General features: G+C 49.8%; 1 protein-coding gene across 3 annotated transcripts in view; it reads left to right on the forward strand.

The window, feature by feature from the left end:
* The window catches only part of LOC144596837 (actin-related protein 2), a 42166-nt gene extending 19967 nt beyond the window's left edge, over nt 1-22199 (forward strand). For all 3 annotated transcript variants that reach the window (XM_078405678.1, XM_078405679.1, XM_078405681.1), the window contains 7 exons: nt 2441-2656; nt 8300-8372; nt 10587-10723; nt 18250-18399; nt 19516-19661; nt 20513-20645; nt 21818-22199. In XM_078405678.1, the coding sequence (XP_078261804.1) occupies nt 2441-2656; nt 8300-8372; nt 10587-10723; nt 18250-18399; nt 19516-19661; nt 20513-20645; nt 21818-21988 (1026 nt within the window). In that variant the 3' untranslated portion in view covers nt 21989-22199. The remainder of the gene's footprint in view (nt 1-2440; nt 2657-8299; nt 8373-10586; nt 10724-18249; nt 18400-19515; nt 19662-20512; nt 20646-21817) is intronic.
* The last annotated feature ends 289 nt before the right edge of the window (nt 22200-22488 follow it).

The raw sequence follows: 22488 nt of genomic DNA on the forward strand, positions 1-22488 counted from the left end.
CTAAAGATATGAACATTCTAGCTTTTTAAAATTCACGGAGTTTGTGAGATAAAACAGAGTTATGAACGAAATGCTTCCATGTGAGGCCACACACGTGACCAGTCATAGTTGACCTCTGACCCTAAACAAACATTGTCAGAACAACGTATAAAAATTTCACTTGACAAACTTCAACATATATAAGTCATATATATATACAGTACAAAACAATATACCTGTAATAGAAACATAGAAAATAGGTGCAGGAGTAGGCCATTCGGCCCTTCGAACCTGCACCGCCATTCAATATGATCATGGCTGATCATCCAACTCAGTATCCTGTACCTGCCTTCTCTCCATACCCCCTGATCCCTTTAGCCACAAGGGCCACATCTAACTCCCTCTTAAATATAGCCAATGAACTGGCCTCAACTACCTTCTGTGGCAGAGAATTCCACAGATTCACCACTCTGTGTGAAAAAAAACTTTCTCATCTCGGTCCTAAAAGACTTCCCCGTAATCCTTAAACTGTGACCCCTTGTTCTGGACTTCCCCAACATCGGGAACAATCTTCCTGCATCTAGCCTGTCCAACCCCTTGCTTTCAGAATTAGAATAGATGTATTCCACAATTTTTCATATTTTTGGTCACACACGTGACTAAGAATAGCCCTATTGTATTTGCTTCCATCACCACGCCCAGCAGAGTTCCAGCTACCCACCGCTCTCTGGATATAAAAAACAACCTGCCCTGTGCTTTAAACTTTGCCCCCCTCGCGAGAAAGCTATACCCTCTAGTATTTAATATTTCCATCTCGTGACGAAAAGGGTTCTGGCTCTCTCCCCTCTCTGCGCCTCTCATAATTTGATATACTTCTCTCAGGGGCTCCCTCCATCCTTCCGAGTTCCAGAGAGAACAATCCAAGTGTCCAGCCTCTCCTTGTGGCTAATGCCCCATGTAGAAACATAGAAAATAGGTCCAGGGGTAGGCCATTCGGCCCTTCGAGCCAGAACCGCCATTCAATATGATCATGGCTGATCATCCACAATCAGTACCCTGTTCTGGCTTTTCCCCCATATCCCTTGATTCTGTTAGCCCTAGGAGCTAAATCCAACTCTCTTGAAAACATCCATTGCTTTCTGTAGCAGAGAATTCCACAGATTCACAACTCTCTGGGTGAAAAAGTAGAGGGTACGGAGGACAATTAACTTACACATTTGTGTAGGAAGATGCTGGTTTATACCGAACACAAATAGCTGGAGTATTTCAGTGGGTCAGGCAGCATCTTGACCCGCTGAGTTACTCCAGCTCTTCGTGTCTAACCTACAAATCTGCATGTCTTTACCTATCTGTTAGGAATCCAGAGCACCTGAAGTAAATGTCTAAAGTTTCCTGTCTAAGGATGCAGTTGTGAGCTTCTCCAGCATGCATGTCACGTTATCTATTGCTACAGTTACCTGGAACACATCAGGCACCAAGTCTGTCCTGCCCAAGTTCCCCACTCTATCGTTAAGCCAAACCTGAGTTACTCTTCCCCTCGACTAAGTTCTCTCTCAACCATGCCTCCTCCACCTCCTCCCCCAATTCCTGTATGCTTCCCAAAAAACACTTACTGCTCAAAGACTTCAATACTCAAAGCTGAAACAGTCCCTTCACTGACCCCCCCCCCCCCCGCCCCCATTTTCACTGTCCAATTTCCCCTGCTGACCCGGTTCGTGCCCCATTACCACCAGTATTCATTTTGAACATCTGTATATGCCAATAATGTATTTGGTCCTGCCTGAATATTGACCATTTATTTATATCACATAAAAATCATTAGCCTTTTAAAAAATAATGTACAGTTTAGACCATAGAACCTTCAGGCAGCTACCTCATATCTAAAGCTTTTAAATGTGACATTTTTGGCTTTATTTTTAAGCGGGTTATGATAGACAATAGGTGCAGGAGTAGGCCATTCGGCCCTTCGAGCCAGCACCACCATTCAATGTGATCATGGCTGATCATTCTCAATCAGTACCCCGTTCCTGCCTTCTCCCCATACCCCCTGACTCCGCTATTCTTAAGAGCTCTATCTAGCTCTCTCTTGAATGCATCCAGAGAATTGGCCTCCACTGCCTTCTGAGGCAGTGAATTCCACAGATTCACAACTCTCTGACTGAAAATGTTTTTCCTCATCTCAGTTCTAAATGGCCTACCCCTTATTCTTAAACTGTGGCCCCTGGTTCTGGACTCCCCCAACATTGGGAACATGTTTCCTGCCTCTAACGTGTCCAACATCAATAATAATGATGTTTTGCTGAGCTAGTGGCTTACAGAGTGTTGGGATTCTTAGAGTAAAATGGATATCCTTCATGTTTGGGCTAGCTGGTAGTTTTCTATGAGGGCGTTGACTGGGCTGACTGTTAGTGTTGCTGAACAATGTGACAGCAGCCTGTGGCCTGTTCTCTTGCTCCCGCAGGACCTGATGGTGGGCGATGAAGCCAGTGAGCTGCGGTCCATGCTGGAGGTCAACTACCCGATGGAGAACGGCATCGTGAGAAACTGGGACGACATGAAGCACCTGTGGGATTACACCTTTGGCCCAGAGAAGCTGGACGTGGACTCCAAGAATTGCAAGATCCTTCTGACAGAGCCACCAATGAACCCCACAAAGAACAGAGAGAAGATCATAGAGGTGAGAATGATTGGCCAAATCGTGGGCATTCTCTCCCTAACCCTAAAATAAACACTAAAATCTGGAGTAACTGCCAATATAATATATATATATACACACACCGATGAGACAAAACATTATGCCCACCTGCCTAATATGCTGTGTGCAGCCCCATACGCAGCAGGGTGCGATGCACTGTGTATTGTGACACATTCCTCCCGTGACCACCATTAACATTTTCTGTGACTTGTGCCACAGTCGACCTTCTGTAGGTTCGGACCAGACGGGATAGCCTTCGTTGCCCTCACGCATCGATGAGCCTTGGGCGCCCAACACCCTGTCTGTCGCCGGTTTGTGGTTTGTCCCTCCTCGGACCACTGTCGGTCGGTACTCACCACTGCTGACCGGGAGCACCCCACAAGTCTTGCCGTTTCAGAGATGCTCTGACCCAGTCGTCTGGCCATAACAATTTGCCTCTTGTCAAAGTCGCTCAGGTCTTTACTCCTGCCCCTTTCTCCTGCATCCAACGCATCAACTTCATGAACTAACTGTTCACTTGCTGCCTAATATATCCCACCCCTTGACAGGTGCCATTGAAACAAGATAATCAATGTTATTCACTTTGCCTGTCAGTGGTCATAATGTTTTGGCTCATCGGTGTGTCTATATATATATATATATATATATATATTTATATATATGTACAACATGCACCATAATGTTGTTTTACACAATAAGATGATAACTCTTCTGTAGTTTAAATAATCCTGCTTCCTAACAGTAATGGTGCCTGTGAAAACAACTTCTACAACTTTTGGGTCATTACTTGGAATTTGTCTGCCTGCATTGTAATATCTCCCTCTGTTTTAATACTTGTGGGTGGCACAGCTGTTAGAGCTGCTGCCTCAACCCCAGAGTCCTGCATTCCACCTTCACCTCGGCTGCTGTCTGTGCAGAGTTTGTATGTTCTCCCTGTGACTGCATGGGTTTCCTCACACTTCCCAAAGATGTGCACGTTTCTGGGTTAATTGGCCTCCGTAAATTGCCCCTAGTTTAGTTTAGAGATACAGCGCTGATACAGCACTGATGTCCACATCGACCAGCGATCCCCGCACACTAACACTATCCTACACACACTAGGGACAATTTTTACATTCACCAAGCTAATTAACCTACAAACCTGTACATCTTTGGAGTGTGGGAGAAAACCAAAGATCTCGGAGAAAACCCACACAGGTCATGGGGAGAACGTACAAACTCCGTACAGACAGCACCCGTAGTCGGGATGGGACCCGGGTCTCCGGCGCTGCATTCGCTGTAAGGCAACAACTCTACCGCTGCGCCACCGTGCCGCATGTAAAGTGTGTGGGGAGCGGATGAGTTAGCAAGCATTGTTGTTCTGCATGGTCACAGTGAACCTAACTCTAGATCATACAATATTTTGGTTATATATTGGTTGCATCCTGTCACTTTGGGCCTTGGTGAGGTGGGGGTGGGTAGTCGTGCTGGAAGACCTTGTTCGTCACTGCCAAGGTTTGGCATTGTCCTCTGAATGTTGGGGAACATGAAACTTCTGCTTTTAGTGGTAATTCTGGTGTGAAGGAGGAGTACACAGCAATGATGCAGTCCTTCCTGCAGATGTAAGATGACTAAATATAGTAGTTTGCTGCTCTCACCAGAGTTAATGACTCATTTCCTGGTTCTGAGGCCCTTGCAAACCTGCTGGCAAAGCAGCACTCAGTACTCATTTCTTTGTGTATCATCAGTTTCTGAAGTTTTTCCTGACTGAACTTGAGTCAGAGTCCTTACAGATTTTCATAACTTTAGACTTTGGAGATAGAGAGTGTAAACGGGCCCATCGACCGACCGAGTCCGTGCCGACCAGCGATCCCCGCACACTAACACTATTCTACACACCAAGGACAATTTACAATTTTACCCAAGCCAATTAACCTACAAACCTGCACGTCTGTGGAGTGGGAGGAAACCGGAGCACCCGGAGAAAACCCACGCAGGCCACGGGGAGAACGTGCAAACTCCCTTGCGGGTCTCTGGCGCTGTAAGGCAGCAACACTACCGCTGCGACATTATGCCACCCCTCCTTGATCAGAACAGTGCTGCCCTGAGCAGCTGTTTTCCCACTGCCCTGTAACTGCCTGGTTACCTGGAGTGAAGGGGCAAACATAATAAATTGAAGTAAAGCTTGATCATTTTATGAATGTCCCAGGGAAAATTAGAATTCTTCACCAACAACTTTCTGCAACAACTCGGCAGCTGGACTTAACATCGCCGGCGCGGCTCGGCCGCGGGGCCTTCCATCGCCCGGCGCGACTCGGCTGCTGGACTTAACATCGCCGGCGCGGCCCGGCCGCGGGACTTGGCTGCGCCCGGCGCGGCGCGGCCGCGGGACGTTTCAGTGTGCGGCTCGGCCGCGGGGCCTTCCATCGACCGGTACGGCCGCGGGACGTTTCAGTGCCCGGTGCGGCTCGGCCACGGGGCCTTCCATCGCCCGGCGTGGCTCGGCCGCTGGACCTAACATCGCCGGCGCGGCTCGGCCGCGAGACGTTTCAGTGCCTGGTGCGGCTCGGCCGCGGGGCCTTCCATCCCCATGCGGGGGCTGTGCGTGTCGGTCGCCTCGTTAGGGGTCGAGCTGCCTGTCCGTGGGCGTGGGGGGGAAGAGAGTGACAATAAAGTTCTGTACTGTACTGCACTCTAACCCCCCCCCATCTATCTCCGTGGCCTGACATTAGTCTTTACAACCAAAATGTCTAGACTTCAGATAATATTTGAGCACCCTGCAGCCTAGCCTACTGGAAGTTTTTGGGAAGGAATATTTCTTTGGTTGAGATAAGCCAAGACATCTGAAGGTTGGGTAAAATACAAAGCTGTGTCTCAGTACAGAGGGGCATTGCACCTCTTGGAATCAGAAGAGCTGTAGCCAGTCAAACAGAACGCCTCAGACAATGAGGATGAAAGACACCCCCTACATGACCACCCTCTGCTACCTCAGCGTTTGAAATCACGCAGAAGTTTCCTCTCTTCTGTCCTTCCCCTGGGCTACAGTGCATCGTCCAGAAAGCTCAAACTCTGGGATGAGAAACTAGAGAAATCTCCGGAAGACATTCACATGGCAATCGATCCCTCTGAGATGTCCCACTGGAAGCGAGTGTGACTGTCCCCTCCAGAGGGTCGGACGCCTGTGCGTGACTTTGTTTAACGTGGGGAGACTGGTGCACAGACAGCCACCACACGGTCCTTGACAGATCTGGGTCAGGATCCAGTGGCGTGGAGTCCAAGACGACCGGGGACCCTTTTCTGCTGCAGCCTTCATCCATCCGCCTTCCCAGCCGTTGTGACGCTCCACTAAAGTCAGCCGTCACCCTCCCTCCGTCTGTTCCACCGTTGAGGTCTTGGTTGGATTGCTCTTTGTCAGGGACCTCCCCCTCGACCTTAACCCCATGGGTGACCCTACCAGGAGCGTAGCTCCAGACGGCATCGCTCTCAGGATCTCAGGACCACACGAGCTTCTCCACCGCCACAAGGTGACACCCCACGGAGAAGACTCTACGCTATTCTAGAGCAGTCTCATTGAGTACAATGGTCACGTTGTGTGAGGTGGTGCTTGTCTTTGTGACGCCTGTACACAGGTGCATCAACAGGGACCTAGTGAGCCACTGTTTCCAGCATGAACTGGTGGTGATGAGCGGCCTTATCTGTGCTGAATGATTCACATACTGGCGGAGCTCTGGTCCAAGGAAGACAAACGCCTGAGTTGTAGAGCCTGCTGGGAGGTGGGGATAGACAGAGAATACTTCATTCTTCGGGGTTCACCAGGTTAATCCCCGGGATGGAAGGACTGTCATATGAGGAAAGATTGGAAAGACTGGGCTTGTATTCACCGGAAATTTATATGGATGAGAGGAAATCTTAAAGAAACATATAAAATTATAAAAGGACTGGACAAGCTAATTGCAGGAAAAATGTTCCCAATGTTGGGGGAGTTCAGAACCAGGGGCCATACAGTCTAAGAATAAAGGGGAGGCCATTTAAAACTGAGGTGAGAAAAAAACTTTTTCACCCAGAGAGTTGTGAATTTGTGGGATTCTCTGCCACAGAAGGCAGTGGAGGCCAATTCACTGGATGAATTTAAAAGAGAGTTAGATAGAACTCTAGGGACTAGTGGAATCAAGGGATATGGGGAGAAGGCAGGCACGGGTTATTGATTGTGGATGATCAGCCATGATCACAATGAATGGCGGTGCTGGCTCGAAGGGCCAAATGGCCTCCTGCATCTATTTTCTATGTGGATGCCTCATTTTGGAATCCCTGCATGGCTGACAGGTCCTTGAATATGACTTTTCTACCCCCACTTCACAGCACCAGAGACCCAGGTTTGATCCTGACCGCGGGTGCTGACTGTGGAGTTTGCATGCTCTCCCAGCAACCGTGTGGGTTTCCTCCGGGTGCTCCGGTTTCCCCCCCCCCACATCCCAAAGACATGCGGGTTTGTCGATTAATTTCCCCCTCTGTAAATTGGGAGTGGATGAGAAAGCAGGATAACATAAAACCAAAGTCATAGTCATTGAGTGATACAGTGTGGAAACAGACCCTTCGGCCCAACTTGCCCACACCAGAAAACATGCCCCACCTACACTAGTCCCACCTGCCAGCATTTGGTCCATATCCCTCCAAACCTGTCCTATCCATGTACCTGTCTAACTGCTTCTTAAATGTTGTGATCGTCCCAGCCTCAACTACCTCCTCTGGCAGCTCGTTCCATACACCCACCACTCTCTGTGAGACTGGTAAACGGGTGATCAACGGTTGGCGTGGACTTGGTGGGGCAAAGGGCCTGTTTCCATGCAATCCTTCCTTAGATATGGAAGCCAAATCATTGGATGGATTTAAGAGAGAGTTAGATAGATCTCTAGGGGCTAGTGGAATCAAGGGATATGGAGAGAAGGCAGGCACGGGTTATTGATTATGGACGATCAGCCACGATCACAATGAATGGTGATGCTGGCTCGAAGGGCCGAATGGCCTCCTGCACCTATTTTCTATGTTTCTATATCTACATTTCACTATATTTCAATGCAATTCACTTCAACCCTGTTGTAGTAATGGCTGTTGACTTGGTATTGCAATTACCCAACGTGCTCTGAAAGCAATCCTGTGTTGCTCATTTAATTTGTGGATATTTACAATTGAGTAAAGAGTAAAAGGATCTACTTGTACATGGATATAAACCAGTACTGATGCTCCTCGACTTACGATGCTTCGACTTACGATATTTCAACGTTACGATGGTGCAAAAGCGATACACATTTAGTAGGAACGGTACTTTGAATGTTGACCTTTCCCCGGGCTGGCAGGCCTGTGCGCTGCTCAGACTGGCAGTGACGTACGTGGTACGATACTCTCCAGTGATGCTGGGCAACGGCAGCGAGCCGTAGCCCCCAGTCAGTCACGGTTGGGAGCTGCCATGGCCATGATGTTTGGGAGCTTAGGTGTATTAAATGCATTTTGGATATTTTTGATTTACGATGGGTGTATCGGAATGTAACCCCATGGTAGGTCGAGGAGCACCTGTAGATGTTAATCAAACTTGTGTTTGACATGTGGCAATCGACTGGGCAAATGTACAGACTCTTTTCTTTGTTTCAGGTCATGTTCGAGACGTACAAGTTTAGCGGCGTGTACATTGCCATTCAGGCTGTGCTGACGTTGTATGCTCAAGGTATGTATGCATCCGTAGCTGAAATGTTGACATTAAATTAGATGTTTAAATTAAATTTAAAACCTGCACTATAAATAACTTCATTTGCGTATCATCCTGCATTGTCAATCTGTGGAATTCTCTGCCTCAGAAGGCAGTGGAGGCCAATTCTCTGAATGCATTCAAGAGAGAGCTAGATAGAGCTCTTAAGGATAGCGGAGTCAGGGGGTATGGGGAGAAGGCAGGAACGGGGTACTGATTGAGAATGATCAGCCATGATCACATTGAATGGCGGTGCTGGCTTGAAGGGCCGAATGGCCTCCTCCTGCACCTATTGTCTATTGCATCATCCATCCGGAATGTCGAGTCAGAAACCATCGAAGGGTGATCTCAAGGCCTGTGTATGGGATATTGGGGGGATCGGCAGCGTTTTGCTGGTCCCTGCTGGTCTCCTTTTAATAAAGATTTCAGAAGAAAGCCCAGTTCTGGGGCAGGTTTGAACTTGGCAAAGTTCTGGGGTCCAGAACCAGGGGCCAGAGTCTAAGAATAAAGGAGAAGCCATTTAAAACTGAGGTGAGAAGAAACTTTTTAACCCAAATAGTTGTGAATTTGTGGAATTCTCTGCCACAGAGGGCAGTGGAGGCCAATTCACTGGCTGAATTTAAAACAGTCAGATAGAGCTCTCGGGACCAGTGGAATCAAGAGATATGGGGAGAAGGCAGGCACGGGTTACTGATTGTGGATGATCAGCCATGATCACAATGAATGGTGGTGCAAGCACCACGTTACCACACAATGGATGTATGTGTAGCCTCCCAGAATGTCAGAAGAATTTTTGCACAGGACCTGCAGATGTATTGTATATGTTTTTTACTCTAAAGTTTCTTTTGAATTAAAAAAAAGATAGCAGCTCCAGCAACAAGGTATCGAAATGATTAAAGAAACAATTGCAAGAAACATAGAAACAGAAAATAGGTGCAGGAGGTGGCCATTTGGCCCTTCGAGCCTGCACCGCCATTGTGATGCGAATGCAGCGCCGGAGACTCAGGTTCGATCCTGACTACGGGTGCTGCACTGTAAGGAGTTTGTACGTTCTCCCCGTGACCTGCGTGGGTTTACTCCGAGATCTTCGGTTTCCTCCCACACTCCAAAGACGTACAGGTATGTAGGTTAATTGGCTGGGTAAATGTAAAAAATTGTCCCTAGTGGGTGTAGGATAGTGTTAATGTACGGGGATCACTGGGCGGCACGGACTTGGAGGGCCGAAAAGGCCTGTTTCCGGCTGTATATATATGATATGATATGATCCCTTGATTCCACTAGCCCCTAGAGCTCTATCTAACTCTTTTAAATTCATCCAGTGAATTGGCCTCCACTGCCCTCTGTGGCAGAGAATTCCACAAATTCACAACTCTCTGAGTGAAAACGTTTTTTCTCACCTCAGTTTTAAATGGCTTCCCCTTTATTCTTAGACGTGGTCCTGCATCTAGCTTGTCCAGTCCTTTTATAGTTTTATACGTTTCTATAAGATCCCCTCTCATCCTTCTAAATTCCAGTGAATACAAGCCCAGTCTTTCCAATCTTTCCTCATATGTCAGTCCCGCCATCCCGTGGATTAATCTTGTGAATCTACGCTGCACTGCCTCAATAGCATGGATGTCCTTCCTCAAATTAGGAGTCCAAAACTGCACACAATACTCCATATGTGGTCTCACCAGGGCCCTGTACAACTGGGCCCTGGTGAGACCAGTGAAATCCCTGGAATCCATACTCCCAAGGGGTATAGATTTCAATACAGTCTGCATACGCCCACCTTGCTATGTATATCCATGGCAGGGTGTTGTCTTATGCTAGCTGCTATTGTGGACGACCCAAACAAGGGTTTAGCAACTGGAAAGTGTTCCTGTGTTCCACTAGCTTGTTCTGTGAGACCATGGCTGATGAGTGACTCAACTTTACTTTGCTGGTTCACACCCGGAGTCTAAGTTCACAAGTTATAGGAGTAGAATTAGGCCATTTGGCCCATCGAATCTACCTCGCCATTCTATCATGGCTGATCCCTCCCACCTAATCCCATTTCCTGCCTTCTCCCCATAACCCTTGACACCCCTTCTAATCAAGCCTTGTGTTCAATGACCCAGTACACTTCAGTGCTCCCAGGAGAATGTATTTGTGTTCATTTACCAATGTGATGTGTTGTGTGAATAATTGTGGGATGTCTTCCCTCGCTCCCAGGTTTACTGACGGGCGTGGTTGTGGACTCGGGCGATGGTGTCACGCACATCTGTCCTGTTTACGAAGGGTTTTCATTGCCACATCTAACACGGAGGCTTGACATCGCCGGCAGGGACATCACCCGATACCTCATTAAGGTGACAACAGATCTCCATTGCTTTGTTTGCCTCAAAGAGAAGTAGTCGGTCAGTGCTTTCCCTGTTATTACCGGTCCTTGGTGGCCATGCTTCCTGACGTTACATGAACAAGATGCTCCTTCAGTTGGTTATCAGCATCTTGCCCAGTATCACTTGTGAACACATTAGCTCAAAAACTATTCTGGTCATGAACACTTGAAAACTATTAGTATGGGCATCAGGGGTTATGGGGAGAAGACAAGAGAATGGGGTCGAGAGGGTTGTCTAGATCAGCCATGATTGAATGGTGGAGTAGATGACGGGCTGAATGGCCTAATTCTGTCCAAGAACTTATGAACAAGAACTATTTAGATTTAAGGTAGACACAAAATGCTGGAGTAACACAGCGGGTCAGGCAGTATCTCGGGAGAGAAGGAATGGGTGATGTTTCGGGTCGAGACCCTTCTTCAGACTGAAGAAGGGTCTCGACCCGAAACGTCACCCATTCCTTCTCTCCTGAGATGCTGCCTGACCTGCTGAGTTACTCCAGCATTTTGTGAATAAATACCTTCGATTTGTACCAGCATCTGCAGTTATTTTCTTACTCTTCTTCAGACAGGTCAGTCTGAAGAAGGGTCTCGACCCGAAATGTCGCCCATTCCTTCTCTCCCGAGATGCTGCCTGACCCGCTGAGTTACTCCAGCATTCTGTGTCTACCTTCGATTTTAACCAGCATCTGCAGTTTTTTTCCGACACTATTTAGATTTAGTTGTGCTTGTCCGGAACGTGAAGCTTGGGAGTTTGTTTGGAACAGGGAAGGCTTGGCTCTTTGAATAAGATGTATGAGCTTTTATTTGGATGTTACATAGAGAGTTAGCAACTGAGAAACAAGCCATTTTGTTCAACAATGTTCATTATTAAAGCCCCCTGTACATGTTCCTGCAGCTAACACCGCCAACATTCACCACTGCCCATCTCCCTTGCATCAGCCAAAACATTATGACCACTGACAGGCGAAGTGCATCACATTGATTATCTTGTTACAATGGCACCTGTCAAGGGGTGGGATATATTAGGTAGCAAGTGGACAGTCAGTTCTTGAAGTTGATGTGCTGGATGCAGGAGAAATGGGCAGGAGTAAAGACCTGAGCGACTTTGACAAGGGCCAAATTGTTATGGCCAGACGACTGGGTCAGAGCATCTGTGAAACGGCAAGGCTTGTGGGGTGCTCCCGGTCAGCAGTGGTGAGTACCGACCGACAGTGGTCCGAGGAGGGACAAACCACAAACCGGCGACAGGCAGGGTGTTGGGCGCCCAAGGCTCATCGATGCGCGAGGGCAACGAAGGCTATCCCGTCTGGTCCGAACCGACAGAAGGTCGACTGTGGCACGTCACAGAAAATGTTAATGGTGGTCACGGGAGGAATGTGTCACAATACACAGTGCATCGCACCCTGCTGCGTATGGGGTTGCACACGGAGGACCAACAGCATATTGGGCAGGTGGTCATAATGTTTTGGCTGATCAGTGTATATTTAGCTTGCCTGTGCTACCATAAGGAAGTCTTGAGTCATATAAGTGGAGACAAGTTCCATGTTCTCTGCTTTCAGGGTGGACAAAGGTTCTTCTGCATTTTCCATCTTGGTGACACAAACTGGTCGTCTTTAGTTTTGTTATAAGCAAACTTGAAAGTTTGTCTACTCATTTGGTCTGCAAATTTTAACAGCTAAATGCTCGAATCACCAGGTCATTAATTGTAAGGCCTTTAATTGAGCTGTAATCGCGTGAAATTGGGTGTTACATTCCTTGTCTACTTTCACACGTGGCACTGCGGGCAGGTCGTTCATCCTGTTGTGATCTTGCCATTGCAGAAGCACTCCACACCTACCCCATTCAATTCTGTTAGATCTTTATAGGACAGGCTGGTCAAAGCTGTTCCCTGCTCTTCCCCCGAGCTCTATAAATCACCTCATTAACTGACTTTCATAACCTTAGTTCAGTTTAGAGATACAGCGTGGAAACAGGCCCTTCGGCCCACCGGGTCCGTGCTGCCCAGCGATCCTCGCACACTGACACTATCCTACACCCACTAGGGACAATTTTTACATTTACCAAGCCAATTAACCTACAAACCTGCACATCTTTGGAGTGTGGGAGGAAACTGAAGATCTCGGAGAAAACCCATGCAGGTCACGGGGAGAACGTGCAAACTCTGTACAGACAGCACCCGTAGTCAGGATGGAACCCGGGTCTCCGGCGCTGCATTCGCTGTGAGGCAGCAACTCTACCGCTGCGCCACCGTGCCCCACAAGTGATAGGAGCAGAATTAGGCCATTTGGCCCATCAAGTCTATTCTGCCATTCAATCATGGCTGATCTATCTCTCCCTCCTAACCCCATTCTCCTGCCTTCTTCCCATAACCCCTGACACCCGTACTAATCAAGAATTTGTCAATCACCACCGTAAAAATATCCATTGACTTGGCCACCACATCCTTCTGGATGGCAAAGAATTCCACTTTCTTTTACTTTCTTGAAACTGTAATTAAACAAAGTACAGTACAGCGTAGAAACAGCCCCTTGGGCTTACTGTGCCTGCACTATGACACCACATTAAACTACAGGGGCTCCTCAGCTTCCCATGGGGTTCCGTTCCGAGAAACCCATCGGAAACCGAAAGTATTGTAAGTCGTAATGCATTGAAAAGGCACGATCACGTGGCCGGAAGCGAGCGGCGGGTCGAACCATCATAACCTGGGGAGTACCTGTAATCCAATCTGCCTGCAAATGCTCAGGAGAGAAGGAATGGGTGACGTTACGGGTCGAAACGGTTCTTCAGACTGATGTCAGGGGAGGGGGCGGGACAAAGGTAGGATGTAGACGGAGACAGGAAGGCTAGAAGGAGAGCTGGGAAGGGGGAGGGGATAGAGAGAGAGGGGAAGCAATGACTACCTGAAGTGAGAGAAGTCAATGTTCATACCGCTGGGGTGTAAGCTGCCCAAGTGAAATATGAGGTGCTGTTCCTCCAATTTGCGCTGGGCCTCACTCTGATAATGGAGGAGGCCCATGACAGAAAGGTCAGGCTGGGAGTGGGAGGGGGAGTTGAAGTGCTGAGCCACCGGGAGATCAGGTTGGTTGAGACAGACTGAGCGAAGGTGTTCAGCGAAACGATCGCCGAGCCTGCGCTTGGTCTCGCCGATGTGGAGAAGTTTAGAGAAGATAAAACTTAACCTGTACATTTCTCATAAACCTCTCCCTCTGATCTTAAACATCATAATCATACTTTATTAGCCAAGTACGTTTTGCAACATACGATGAACTTGATTTGCTGTACAGTCATACCAATAAAAACCAACAAGACACACAATACATTGTAACATGAACATCCACCACAGTGACTCCTCCACATTCCTCACTGTGATGGAAGGCAAAAACAAAGTTCAATCTCTTCCCTTCTTTGTCTTCCAGCGGTCGGGGGCCTCGAGCCTTCCATTGACGGGACGATCTTGGCTCATTAACACATTCTTTTTAAAACACACTAAAAATAACAAAAAAGACAAAAAGGCAGACAGCCCGTTGGTGAGGCTGCCATCGCTGACGGCTCCAACATAAACATTATGTTCATAAGCCATAGGAGTAGAGTTAGCCCAGTCGGCCAACCGAGTCATTCAACCGAGTATGTAGGTTAATTGGCTGGGTAAATGTAAAAATTGTCCCTAGTGGGTGTAGGATAGTGTTAATGTACGGGGATCGCTGGGCGGCACGGACTTGGAGGGCCGAAAAGGCCTGTTTCCGGCTGTATATATATGATATGATATGATATGATCATGGCCGCTCCATCTTTCCCTCTCAACTCCATTCTCCTGACTTCTCCCCATAGACACCCTTCCTAATGAAGAAGCCTCCAGTGTTTGACATTTCCATGCAGGGGAGATGATTCTGTATATACTATCAATGCCTCTCAGAATTTTATCTTTCCATCCAGAGACTAATCCAAGTTGGTGCAGGCCGTCCCTGACTATCAGAAGCCAATCCAGGGGGCATCCTGGTGAAGCTCTCTGCACCTCTCCAATGCCTCCATAACCATCCTCTAGTACGCTCACTGGAACTGTGCATAACGCCCCAAATATGCCCGGGCCAAAGCTGTGGATACAGCTGTAGCATAGACACAGAGGTGCAGGAGGAGGCCATTCAGCCCCTCATAGTTACATAGGTGCAGGGGGAGGCCATTCAGCCCTTCATAGATACATAGGTGCAGGAGGAGGCCATTCAGCCCCTCATAGCAACATAAACATAGGTGCAGGTGGAGGCCATTCAGCCCCTCATAGAAACATAAACATAGGTGGAGGCCATTCAGCTCCTCATAGGTGCAGGAGGAGGCCATTCAGCCCCTCATAGAAACATAAACATAGGTGCAGGAGGAGGCCATTCAGCCCCTCATAGAAACACAGGTGCAGGAGGAGTACATTCAGCCCCTCATAGAAACATTGGTGCAGGAGGAGGCCATTCAGCCCCTCATAGAAACATAAACATAGGTGCAGGGGGAGGCCATTCAGCCCCTCATAGAAACACAGGTGCAGGAGGAGTACATTCAGCCCCTCATAGAAACATTGGTGCAGGAGGAGGCTATTCAGCCCCTCATAGAGACATAGAAACATAGGTGCAGGAGGAGGCCATTCAGCCCTTCAATATATTCATGGCTGATCATCTAAAATCAGTACCCCGTCCCTGCTTTCTCCCCATATCTCTTGATTCCATTAGCCCTAAGAGCTCAATCTAACTCTCTTGAAAACAACCAGTGAACTGGCTTCCACTGCCTTCTGTGGCAGAGAATTCCACAGATTCACAACTCTCTGGGTGAAAAAGCTTTTCCTCATTTCAGTCCTAAATGGCCTCCCCCTTATTCTTAAACTGTGTGACCCCTGGTTCTGGACTCCCCCAACATGGGGAACATTTTTCCTGCATCTAGCCTGTCCAATCCGTTAATAATTTAATATGTTTCTATAAGATCCCCTCTCATCCTTCTAAATTCCAATGAATACAAGCCCAGTCGATCCATTCTTTCATCATATGTCTCGCAGCACGACGTGCCAATGTTAGACCCTATGCCTCGACCAGTGAAAACACACAGTCTATCTTTACCACTCAATCCACTAGTGGTGCCACTTTCTGGGACCCTGCACTGCTAATTCTCGCCATACATCATTGCTCCTGAGTGTCCGGCTATTTACCACATAGTTCCCTCCTGCAACAATCAATCTGTGGAATTCTCTGCCACAGAAGGCAGAGGCCAATTCATTTGATGTTTTCAAGAGGTAGTTAGATTTAGCTCCCGGGGCTAAAGGAATCAAGGGATATGGGGAAAAAGCAGGAATGGGGTACTGATTTTAGATGATCAGCCATGATTATAGACAATAGGTGCAGGAGGAGGCCATTCGGCCCTTTGAGCCAGCACCGCCATTCAATGTGATCATGGCTGATCATTCTCAATCAGTACCCCGTTCCTGCCTTTCTCCCCATACCCCCTGACAAGGGAGAGCTGGATAGAGCTCTTAAGGATAGCGGAGTCAGGGGGTATAGGGAGAAGGCAGGAACGGGGTCCTGATTGAGAATGATCAGCCATGATCACATTGAATGGCGGTGCTGGCTCGAAGGGCCGAATGGCCTCCTGCACCTATTGTCTATTGACTCTGCTATCCTTAAGAGCTCTATCTAGCTCTCTCTTTCCTCATCTCAGTTCTAAATGGCCTCCCCCTTATTCTTAATTTCTCAGAGATTTTCAATTTCCTCCCACACTCCAAAGACGTGCAGGTATGTAGGTTATTGGCTTGGTAAATGTAAATTGTCCCTAGTGGGTGTAGGATGGTGTTAGTGTGCGGGGATCGCTGGTCGGCGCGGACCCGGTGGACCAAAAGGGCCTGTTTCTGCGCTGTATCTCTAAACTAAACTAAACTGGCTCGAAGGGCCGAATGGCCTCCTCCTGCACCTATTTTTCGATGTTTCTAACATCGTACTTGTTTGCAATAGTCTTCATCCTGCTGGTTTGTATGACAATCTTCCTTACTCCTCCACCAGTTTTTGTCACTAGTTTGGATCATGCCTCGAATGTTTCCTGCCCCTTCTCATCTTCCCTCACCACATTATGCCATGATTTCCACGCCTGCCTCTCGCATTCCAGATGCACCTTTTTCCAGGTCGTTTTCAATCTATCTTCACCTGGATCTCCACCACAGGTGGACAGGCATCTGAAAGGTCACCAGTCCATTCCCTCCATAGATGCTGCCACACACGCTGAGCTCCTCCAGCACTTTGTGTTGTGGCTCAGGATACCAGCATCTTCAATTCCATCTCCTGGTGTCTCCGTCTCCTGTAATAACAAGGAACTGCAGGTGCCAGTTCATGTAAAATGGCACAAAGTGCTGGAGTGTCTCAGTGCGTCGGGCAGCATCGCTAGAGAACACAAGTAGGTTTTGAGTCAGGGCCGGTCTTCAGACTTATTCGGGGGCAAGGGGAGGGTGGAAGAGAGGACAGTGGCAGGACAAAGCTCAGACACAGGCAGGCGGGGGGGTGTTTAATAGGCAGGTGGTTGGGACACGACCAGGTGGTGCTGCACTGCCATCTGCTGCCAGCCGGCACAATTGCAGCAACGGCACATTTATGTGGGGCGGTGGGTTGTGGACACTAACGTGCTGCTCCTTCCCCAGTTGCTGCTGTTGCCGGGGAAGGGTGGGGGGGAGGGGGAGGAGGGGGGGGTATCTGTGGGGAGGTGAGATGAGGGGGTAGCTGAGGGGGGGGGAGCAGTGAGGGGGGGGGGGGGGGTTAGGCTGTGGGGCCCGGGGCTGTGTTCACCCGCGTGCTGCTGGTTCCCCAGTTGCTGCTGTTGCCGGGGAAGGGGAGGGGGGGTAGCTGTGGGGAGGTGAGATGAGGGGGTAGCTGAGGGGGGGGGGGAGCAGTGAGGGGGGGGTTAGGCTGTGGGGCCCGGGGCTGTGTTCACCCGCGTGCTGCTGGTTCCCCAGTTGCTGCTGCTGCCGGGGAAGGGGAGGGGAGGTAGCTGTGGGGAGGTGAGATGAGGGGGGGTAGCTGTGGGTGGGGTGAGGGTGGGGGAGCTGTAAGGGGGGTGAGGCTGTGGGAGCCTTGGGATGTGAACACTAACGTGCTGCTCGTTCCCCAGTTGCTGCTGTTGTGGGAGGGGGGGTTGAGGGGGGGTGATGCCGGGGTCTGTGTTCACCCGGGGTCTGTGTTCACCTGCGTGCTGCTCGTTCCCCAGTTGATGCTGTTGAGGGAGGGGGGTATCTGTGGGGTGAGGGGGGGGGTTAGGCTGTGGGTCTGGGGCCTGTGTTCACCCACCTGCTGCTTGTTCCCCAGTTGCTGCTGTTGTGGGAGAGGGGGAGCTGTGAGGGGGGGTTAGGCTGTGGGTCTGGGGGCTGTGTTCACTCGCGTGCTGCTGGTTCCCCAGTTGCTGCTGTTGTGGGAGAGGGGGAGCTGTGAGGGGGGGGGGTTAGGCTGTGGGAGCCGTGGGTTGTGGACTAACGTGCTGCTGGTTCCCCAGTTGCTGCTGTTACGGGGATATGCCTTCAACCACTCGGCTGACTTTGAGACGGTGCGGATGATGAAGGAGAAGTTGTGTTACGTGGGGTACAACATTGAACAGGAGCAGAAGCTGGCGCTGGAGACCACGGTGTTAGTGGAGTCCTACACGGTACGTACCCTGCGACAGTCTGCACACGTCCTTCACAACAGCACTCAGCAGCTCGTCAGGCTGTGACTGATCAATACTTGCATCAATAACTGATATACACGTTCACCTCCGTCTACCTTTATCCAAAACTTTGCCTTTTCAATTCCAAATGTTTTCATATTTCTGCTTTTATTTCACCCGGCTCTTTCCCCACTCCAGAGAAGATGCGTTTTGCTGATTTTATTTCTAGTCTGTAGAGCGGCCTCTCCCTAGACTGTCTCCAGACAGTTAGTATTAGCTAACAGAATTAAGGGAGATGGGGAGAAAACAGGAACGGGGCACTGATTGTGGATGATCAGCCGTGATCATATTGAATGGCGTGCTGGCTCGAGGGGCTACTCCTGCACCTATTTTCTATGTTTCTTCTGATTTCCAAGCCTCTTGAGTTCATATGTGATAGGAGCAGAATTAGGCCATTCAGCCCCTCGAGCCAGCAACGCCATTCAATATGATCACGGCTGATCATCCACAATCAGTGCCTATTGTGTGTAGGATAGTGTTAATGTGCGGGGATCGCTGGTCGGTGCGGACCCGGTGGGCCAAAGGGCCTGTTTCCGTTCTGTATCTCTAAACTAAACTAAAGGTCACAAGGAAATCTCACCGATGCATCTACTACTTGCGATGTTTGAGATTCGGCACGTCACCACACTTGGTTCTTGTGTACAGCACTGCGCACTCTGTGCACGGTGGGCTTTAACGCTGAGGGTCTTTAGTTCCAGGTGGGGGTGGGCTTTAATGCTGAGGGTCTTTAGTTCCAGGTGGGGGTGGGCTTTAACGCTGAGGGTCTTTAGTTTCCAGGTGGGGGTGGGCTTTAACGCTGAGGGTCTTTAGTTTCCAGATGGGGGTGGGCTTTAACGCTGAGGGTCTTTAGTTCCAGGTGGGGGTGGGCTTTAATGCTGAGGGTCTTTAGTTTCCAGGTGGGGGTGGGCTTTAATGCTGAGGGTCTTTAGTTTCCAGGTGGGGGTGGGCTTTAATGCTGAGGGTCTTTAGTTCCAGGTGGCCGGGTGCAGGGTGGGTTTTAACGCTGAGGGTCTTTAGCTCCAGATGAGGGTGAGCTTTAACGCTGAGGGTCTTTAGCTTCCAGATGGCCGGGTTATCAAGGTCGGAGGGGAGCGTTTTGAAGCAGCAGAAGCATTGTTCCAGCCTCATCTCATCAATGTCGAGGGTGTGGGTGTCGCTGAGTTGCTCTTCAATACCATCCAGGCTGCAGATATCGACACCAGGTACACGCGCCACACGCATCTGGGGAACCTTTGCTTGTTTCATCACATCTAAACGACGCAGAGGGTGGTGGGTACATGGAACAAGCTGGCAGAGGAGGTAGTTGAGGCAGAATGCTCTAACAACATTTAAAACACATTTGGACAGGTACATGGAGAGGAAATGTTTAGGGGGGTGTGGGCCAAATGCAGGTGAATGGGACTAGCCTAGGTTGGGCATTTTGGTTAGCATGGATGAGTTGGGCCGAAGGGACTGGTCTGTTTTGTCAGACTCTGTTGCAATGACCAGGTTCTTGGTTAGGGTTGCCAGGTGTCCCGTATTGGCCGGGACATCCCGTATTATTTTGTCCCGTACGGGACTGCCCTTGTCCGGTATTGGGCCCGGGGGGGGGGGGGCTCTGTGGGCCTGGACGCTCTAGGTTTCCAACATTTTAGCTCCGGACAGTGTAGGCCCAGAGGCCTGGGCGCTGCCTAACAGAGGTTGCATAGCAACTCGCCTCCCGGCCCAGGCGGCGGCCATTGGTGGAGCGGGAGCACGTGGCCGCTGGCTGGGTGAGGTCACGTGGGGCGCGGGGCGGTGACGTCACCTTGTCCTGTATTTGGGAGTGAGGAAGTTGGAACCCCTATTCTTGGTGGGTGCTTCAGTTGGTGGCTTGTGTTCTTCGATGCATCTGTCTTTCCAGTGAAGCTGCTGTGGTAACCGGCTGGCCGGTCGGTGGGTGGCTGTGTGCATCTGTCTTTCCAGTGAAGCTGCTGTGGTAACCGGCTGGCCGGTCGGTGGGTGGCTGTGTGCATCTGTCTTTCCAGTGAAGCTGCTGTGGTAACCGGTCGGTGGCTGTGTGCCTCTTTTGCAGGTCTGATTTCTACAAGCACATCGTGCTGTCGGGGGGCTCCACCATGTACCCGGGGCTGCCCTCCCGTCTAGAGCGGGAACTCAAGCAGCTCTACCTCGAGCGCGTACTCAAAGGGGACGTGGAGAAGCTCTCTGTAAGTCTGCCCTTGGTCACACTTTACACACTGCTGCCACACTCTGCTCTACAAACATACAGACACAGGTGCAGGAGGAGGCCATTCAGCCCTTCCAGCCAGCATCGCCATTCAATATGATCATGGCTGATCATCCACAATCGGTAACCCGTGCCTCCATATACCTTGATTCCGTTATCCCTAAGAGATCTATCTAGCTCATTCTTGAAAACATCTAGTGAACTGGCCTCCACTGCCTTCTGTGCATAAGGGATACGGGGAGAAGGCAGGAACGGGGTACTGATTTTAGATGGTCAGCCATGATCATGTTGAATGGCGGTGCGGGCTCGAATGGCCGACTCCACTTACTTTCTACGTTCTCCCCGTGACCTGCGTGGGTTTTCTCCGAGATCTTCAGTTTCTTCCCACATTCCAAAGACGTGCAGGTTTGTAGGTTAATTGGCTTGGTATAAATGTAAATTGTCCCTAGTGTGTGTAGGATAGTGTCAATGTGCGGGGATCGCTGGTTGGCGTGGACTCGAAGGGCCTGTTTCCACGCTGCATCTCTAAACTAAACTGAACTGATCACAGTTCTGGGCACTATTCTCCATGTAATTGTCAGGTAAATTGTCCAGTTATGCACAATGGTGCAGGAGTTGTGCAGTTTGATAGCCACAGGGAAGAAGGATCTCCTGTGGCGTTCTGTGCTGCATCTTGGTGGGACCAGACTGTTGCTGAAGGTGCTCCTCAGGTTGACCAGTGTGTCATGGAGAGGGGGTGAGCTGTATTGTCCAGGATGTCCCGCAGTTTGAGGAGCATTCTCCCCTCCAAGACCCCCTCCCCTGAATCCAGCTCCAACTCTGCCCCCAGGGGTATTTAGGTTAATGGCTTGTGTGACATTGTGTAGAGTAGCCCTGTGTGAATGGGTGAACCTTGGTCAGCGTGGACTCTGTTGGCCAAAGGGCCTGTTTCCACGCGGTATCTCTAAACTCTAATTTACTTGCCAAGTTGTAGTTGACGTTCATGGCCGTTCACATCTCTGATCTGCCCAGCGCCCAGAACATTGCAGTCACAAGGAAATCTGACCGATGCCTCTGCGACCGATGTTTGAGACCATCAAAGCAGGGCAGGGCCAGCCCTCATGATGAGTCTGTTGGTCCTGATGTTGATGCTTGTGTTTTTATCCCGTGTAGAAGTTCAAGATCCGTATTGAGGACCCTCCTCGCCGTAAGCACATGGTGTTCCTGGGTGGGGCGGTGCTGGCAGACATCATGAAGGACAAGGACAACTTCTGGATGACCCGGCAGGAATACGAGGAGAAGGGTGTGCGCGTGCTGGAGAAGCTGGGGGTGACCGTCCGATAGACCTCCTCCGTTCCACCCCGTCTTGCTGCTTTCTGTACCCCCCCCCCCCCCCCTCGCTCCTGTCAATCATTCAGATATCTCACCTGGGTTGGTCTCTGCCTGTGGCTTTGCCTCCACTCTTTCATGCTGGGTTCCTGGGACCTGTGTCAACTTCTGCAACTTATAAACCGTTTAATTTGACCCGTTTCAAATAAAAGTCACGGCAAATGGGGGTCTGTCTGTCTGTCTGCATTGTTACTGCCTGCTGGGCCCCTGGAATAGATGACATGCTCCCCAGGCCCCCGGAGTGGCTTTCACTGGGGCCTCCTGGGATAGGTTAGTTTTGTAAGTGATAGGAGCAGAATTTGGCCATTCGGCCCATTCAATCATGGCTGATCTATCTCTCCCTCCCAACCCCATTCCCCTGCCCATAGCCCTTGATGGCTTTGCTCCTCTGGTTGCCAGCTCACTTCTCTGGGCTCCCAGTGATGGCTTCTCTGGGACCACTCCACTGGGGCGCT

Source organism: Rhinoraja longicauda, chromosome 9, assembly GCF_053455715.1.
Source record: "Rhinoraja longicauda isolate Sanriku21f chromosome 9, sRhiLon1.1, whole genome shotgun sequence".
In the NCBI taxonomy this organism is placed as follows: Eukaryota; Metazoa; Chordata; class Chondrichthyes; order Rajiformes; family Arhynchobatidae; genus Rhinoraja; species Rhinoraja longicauda.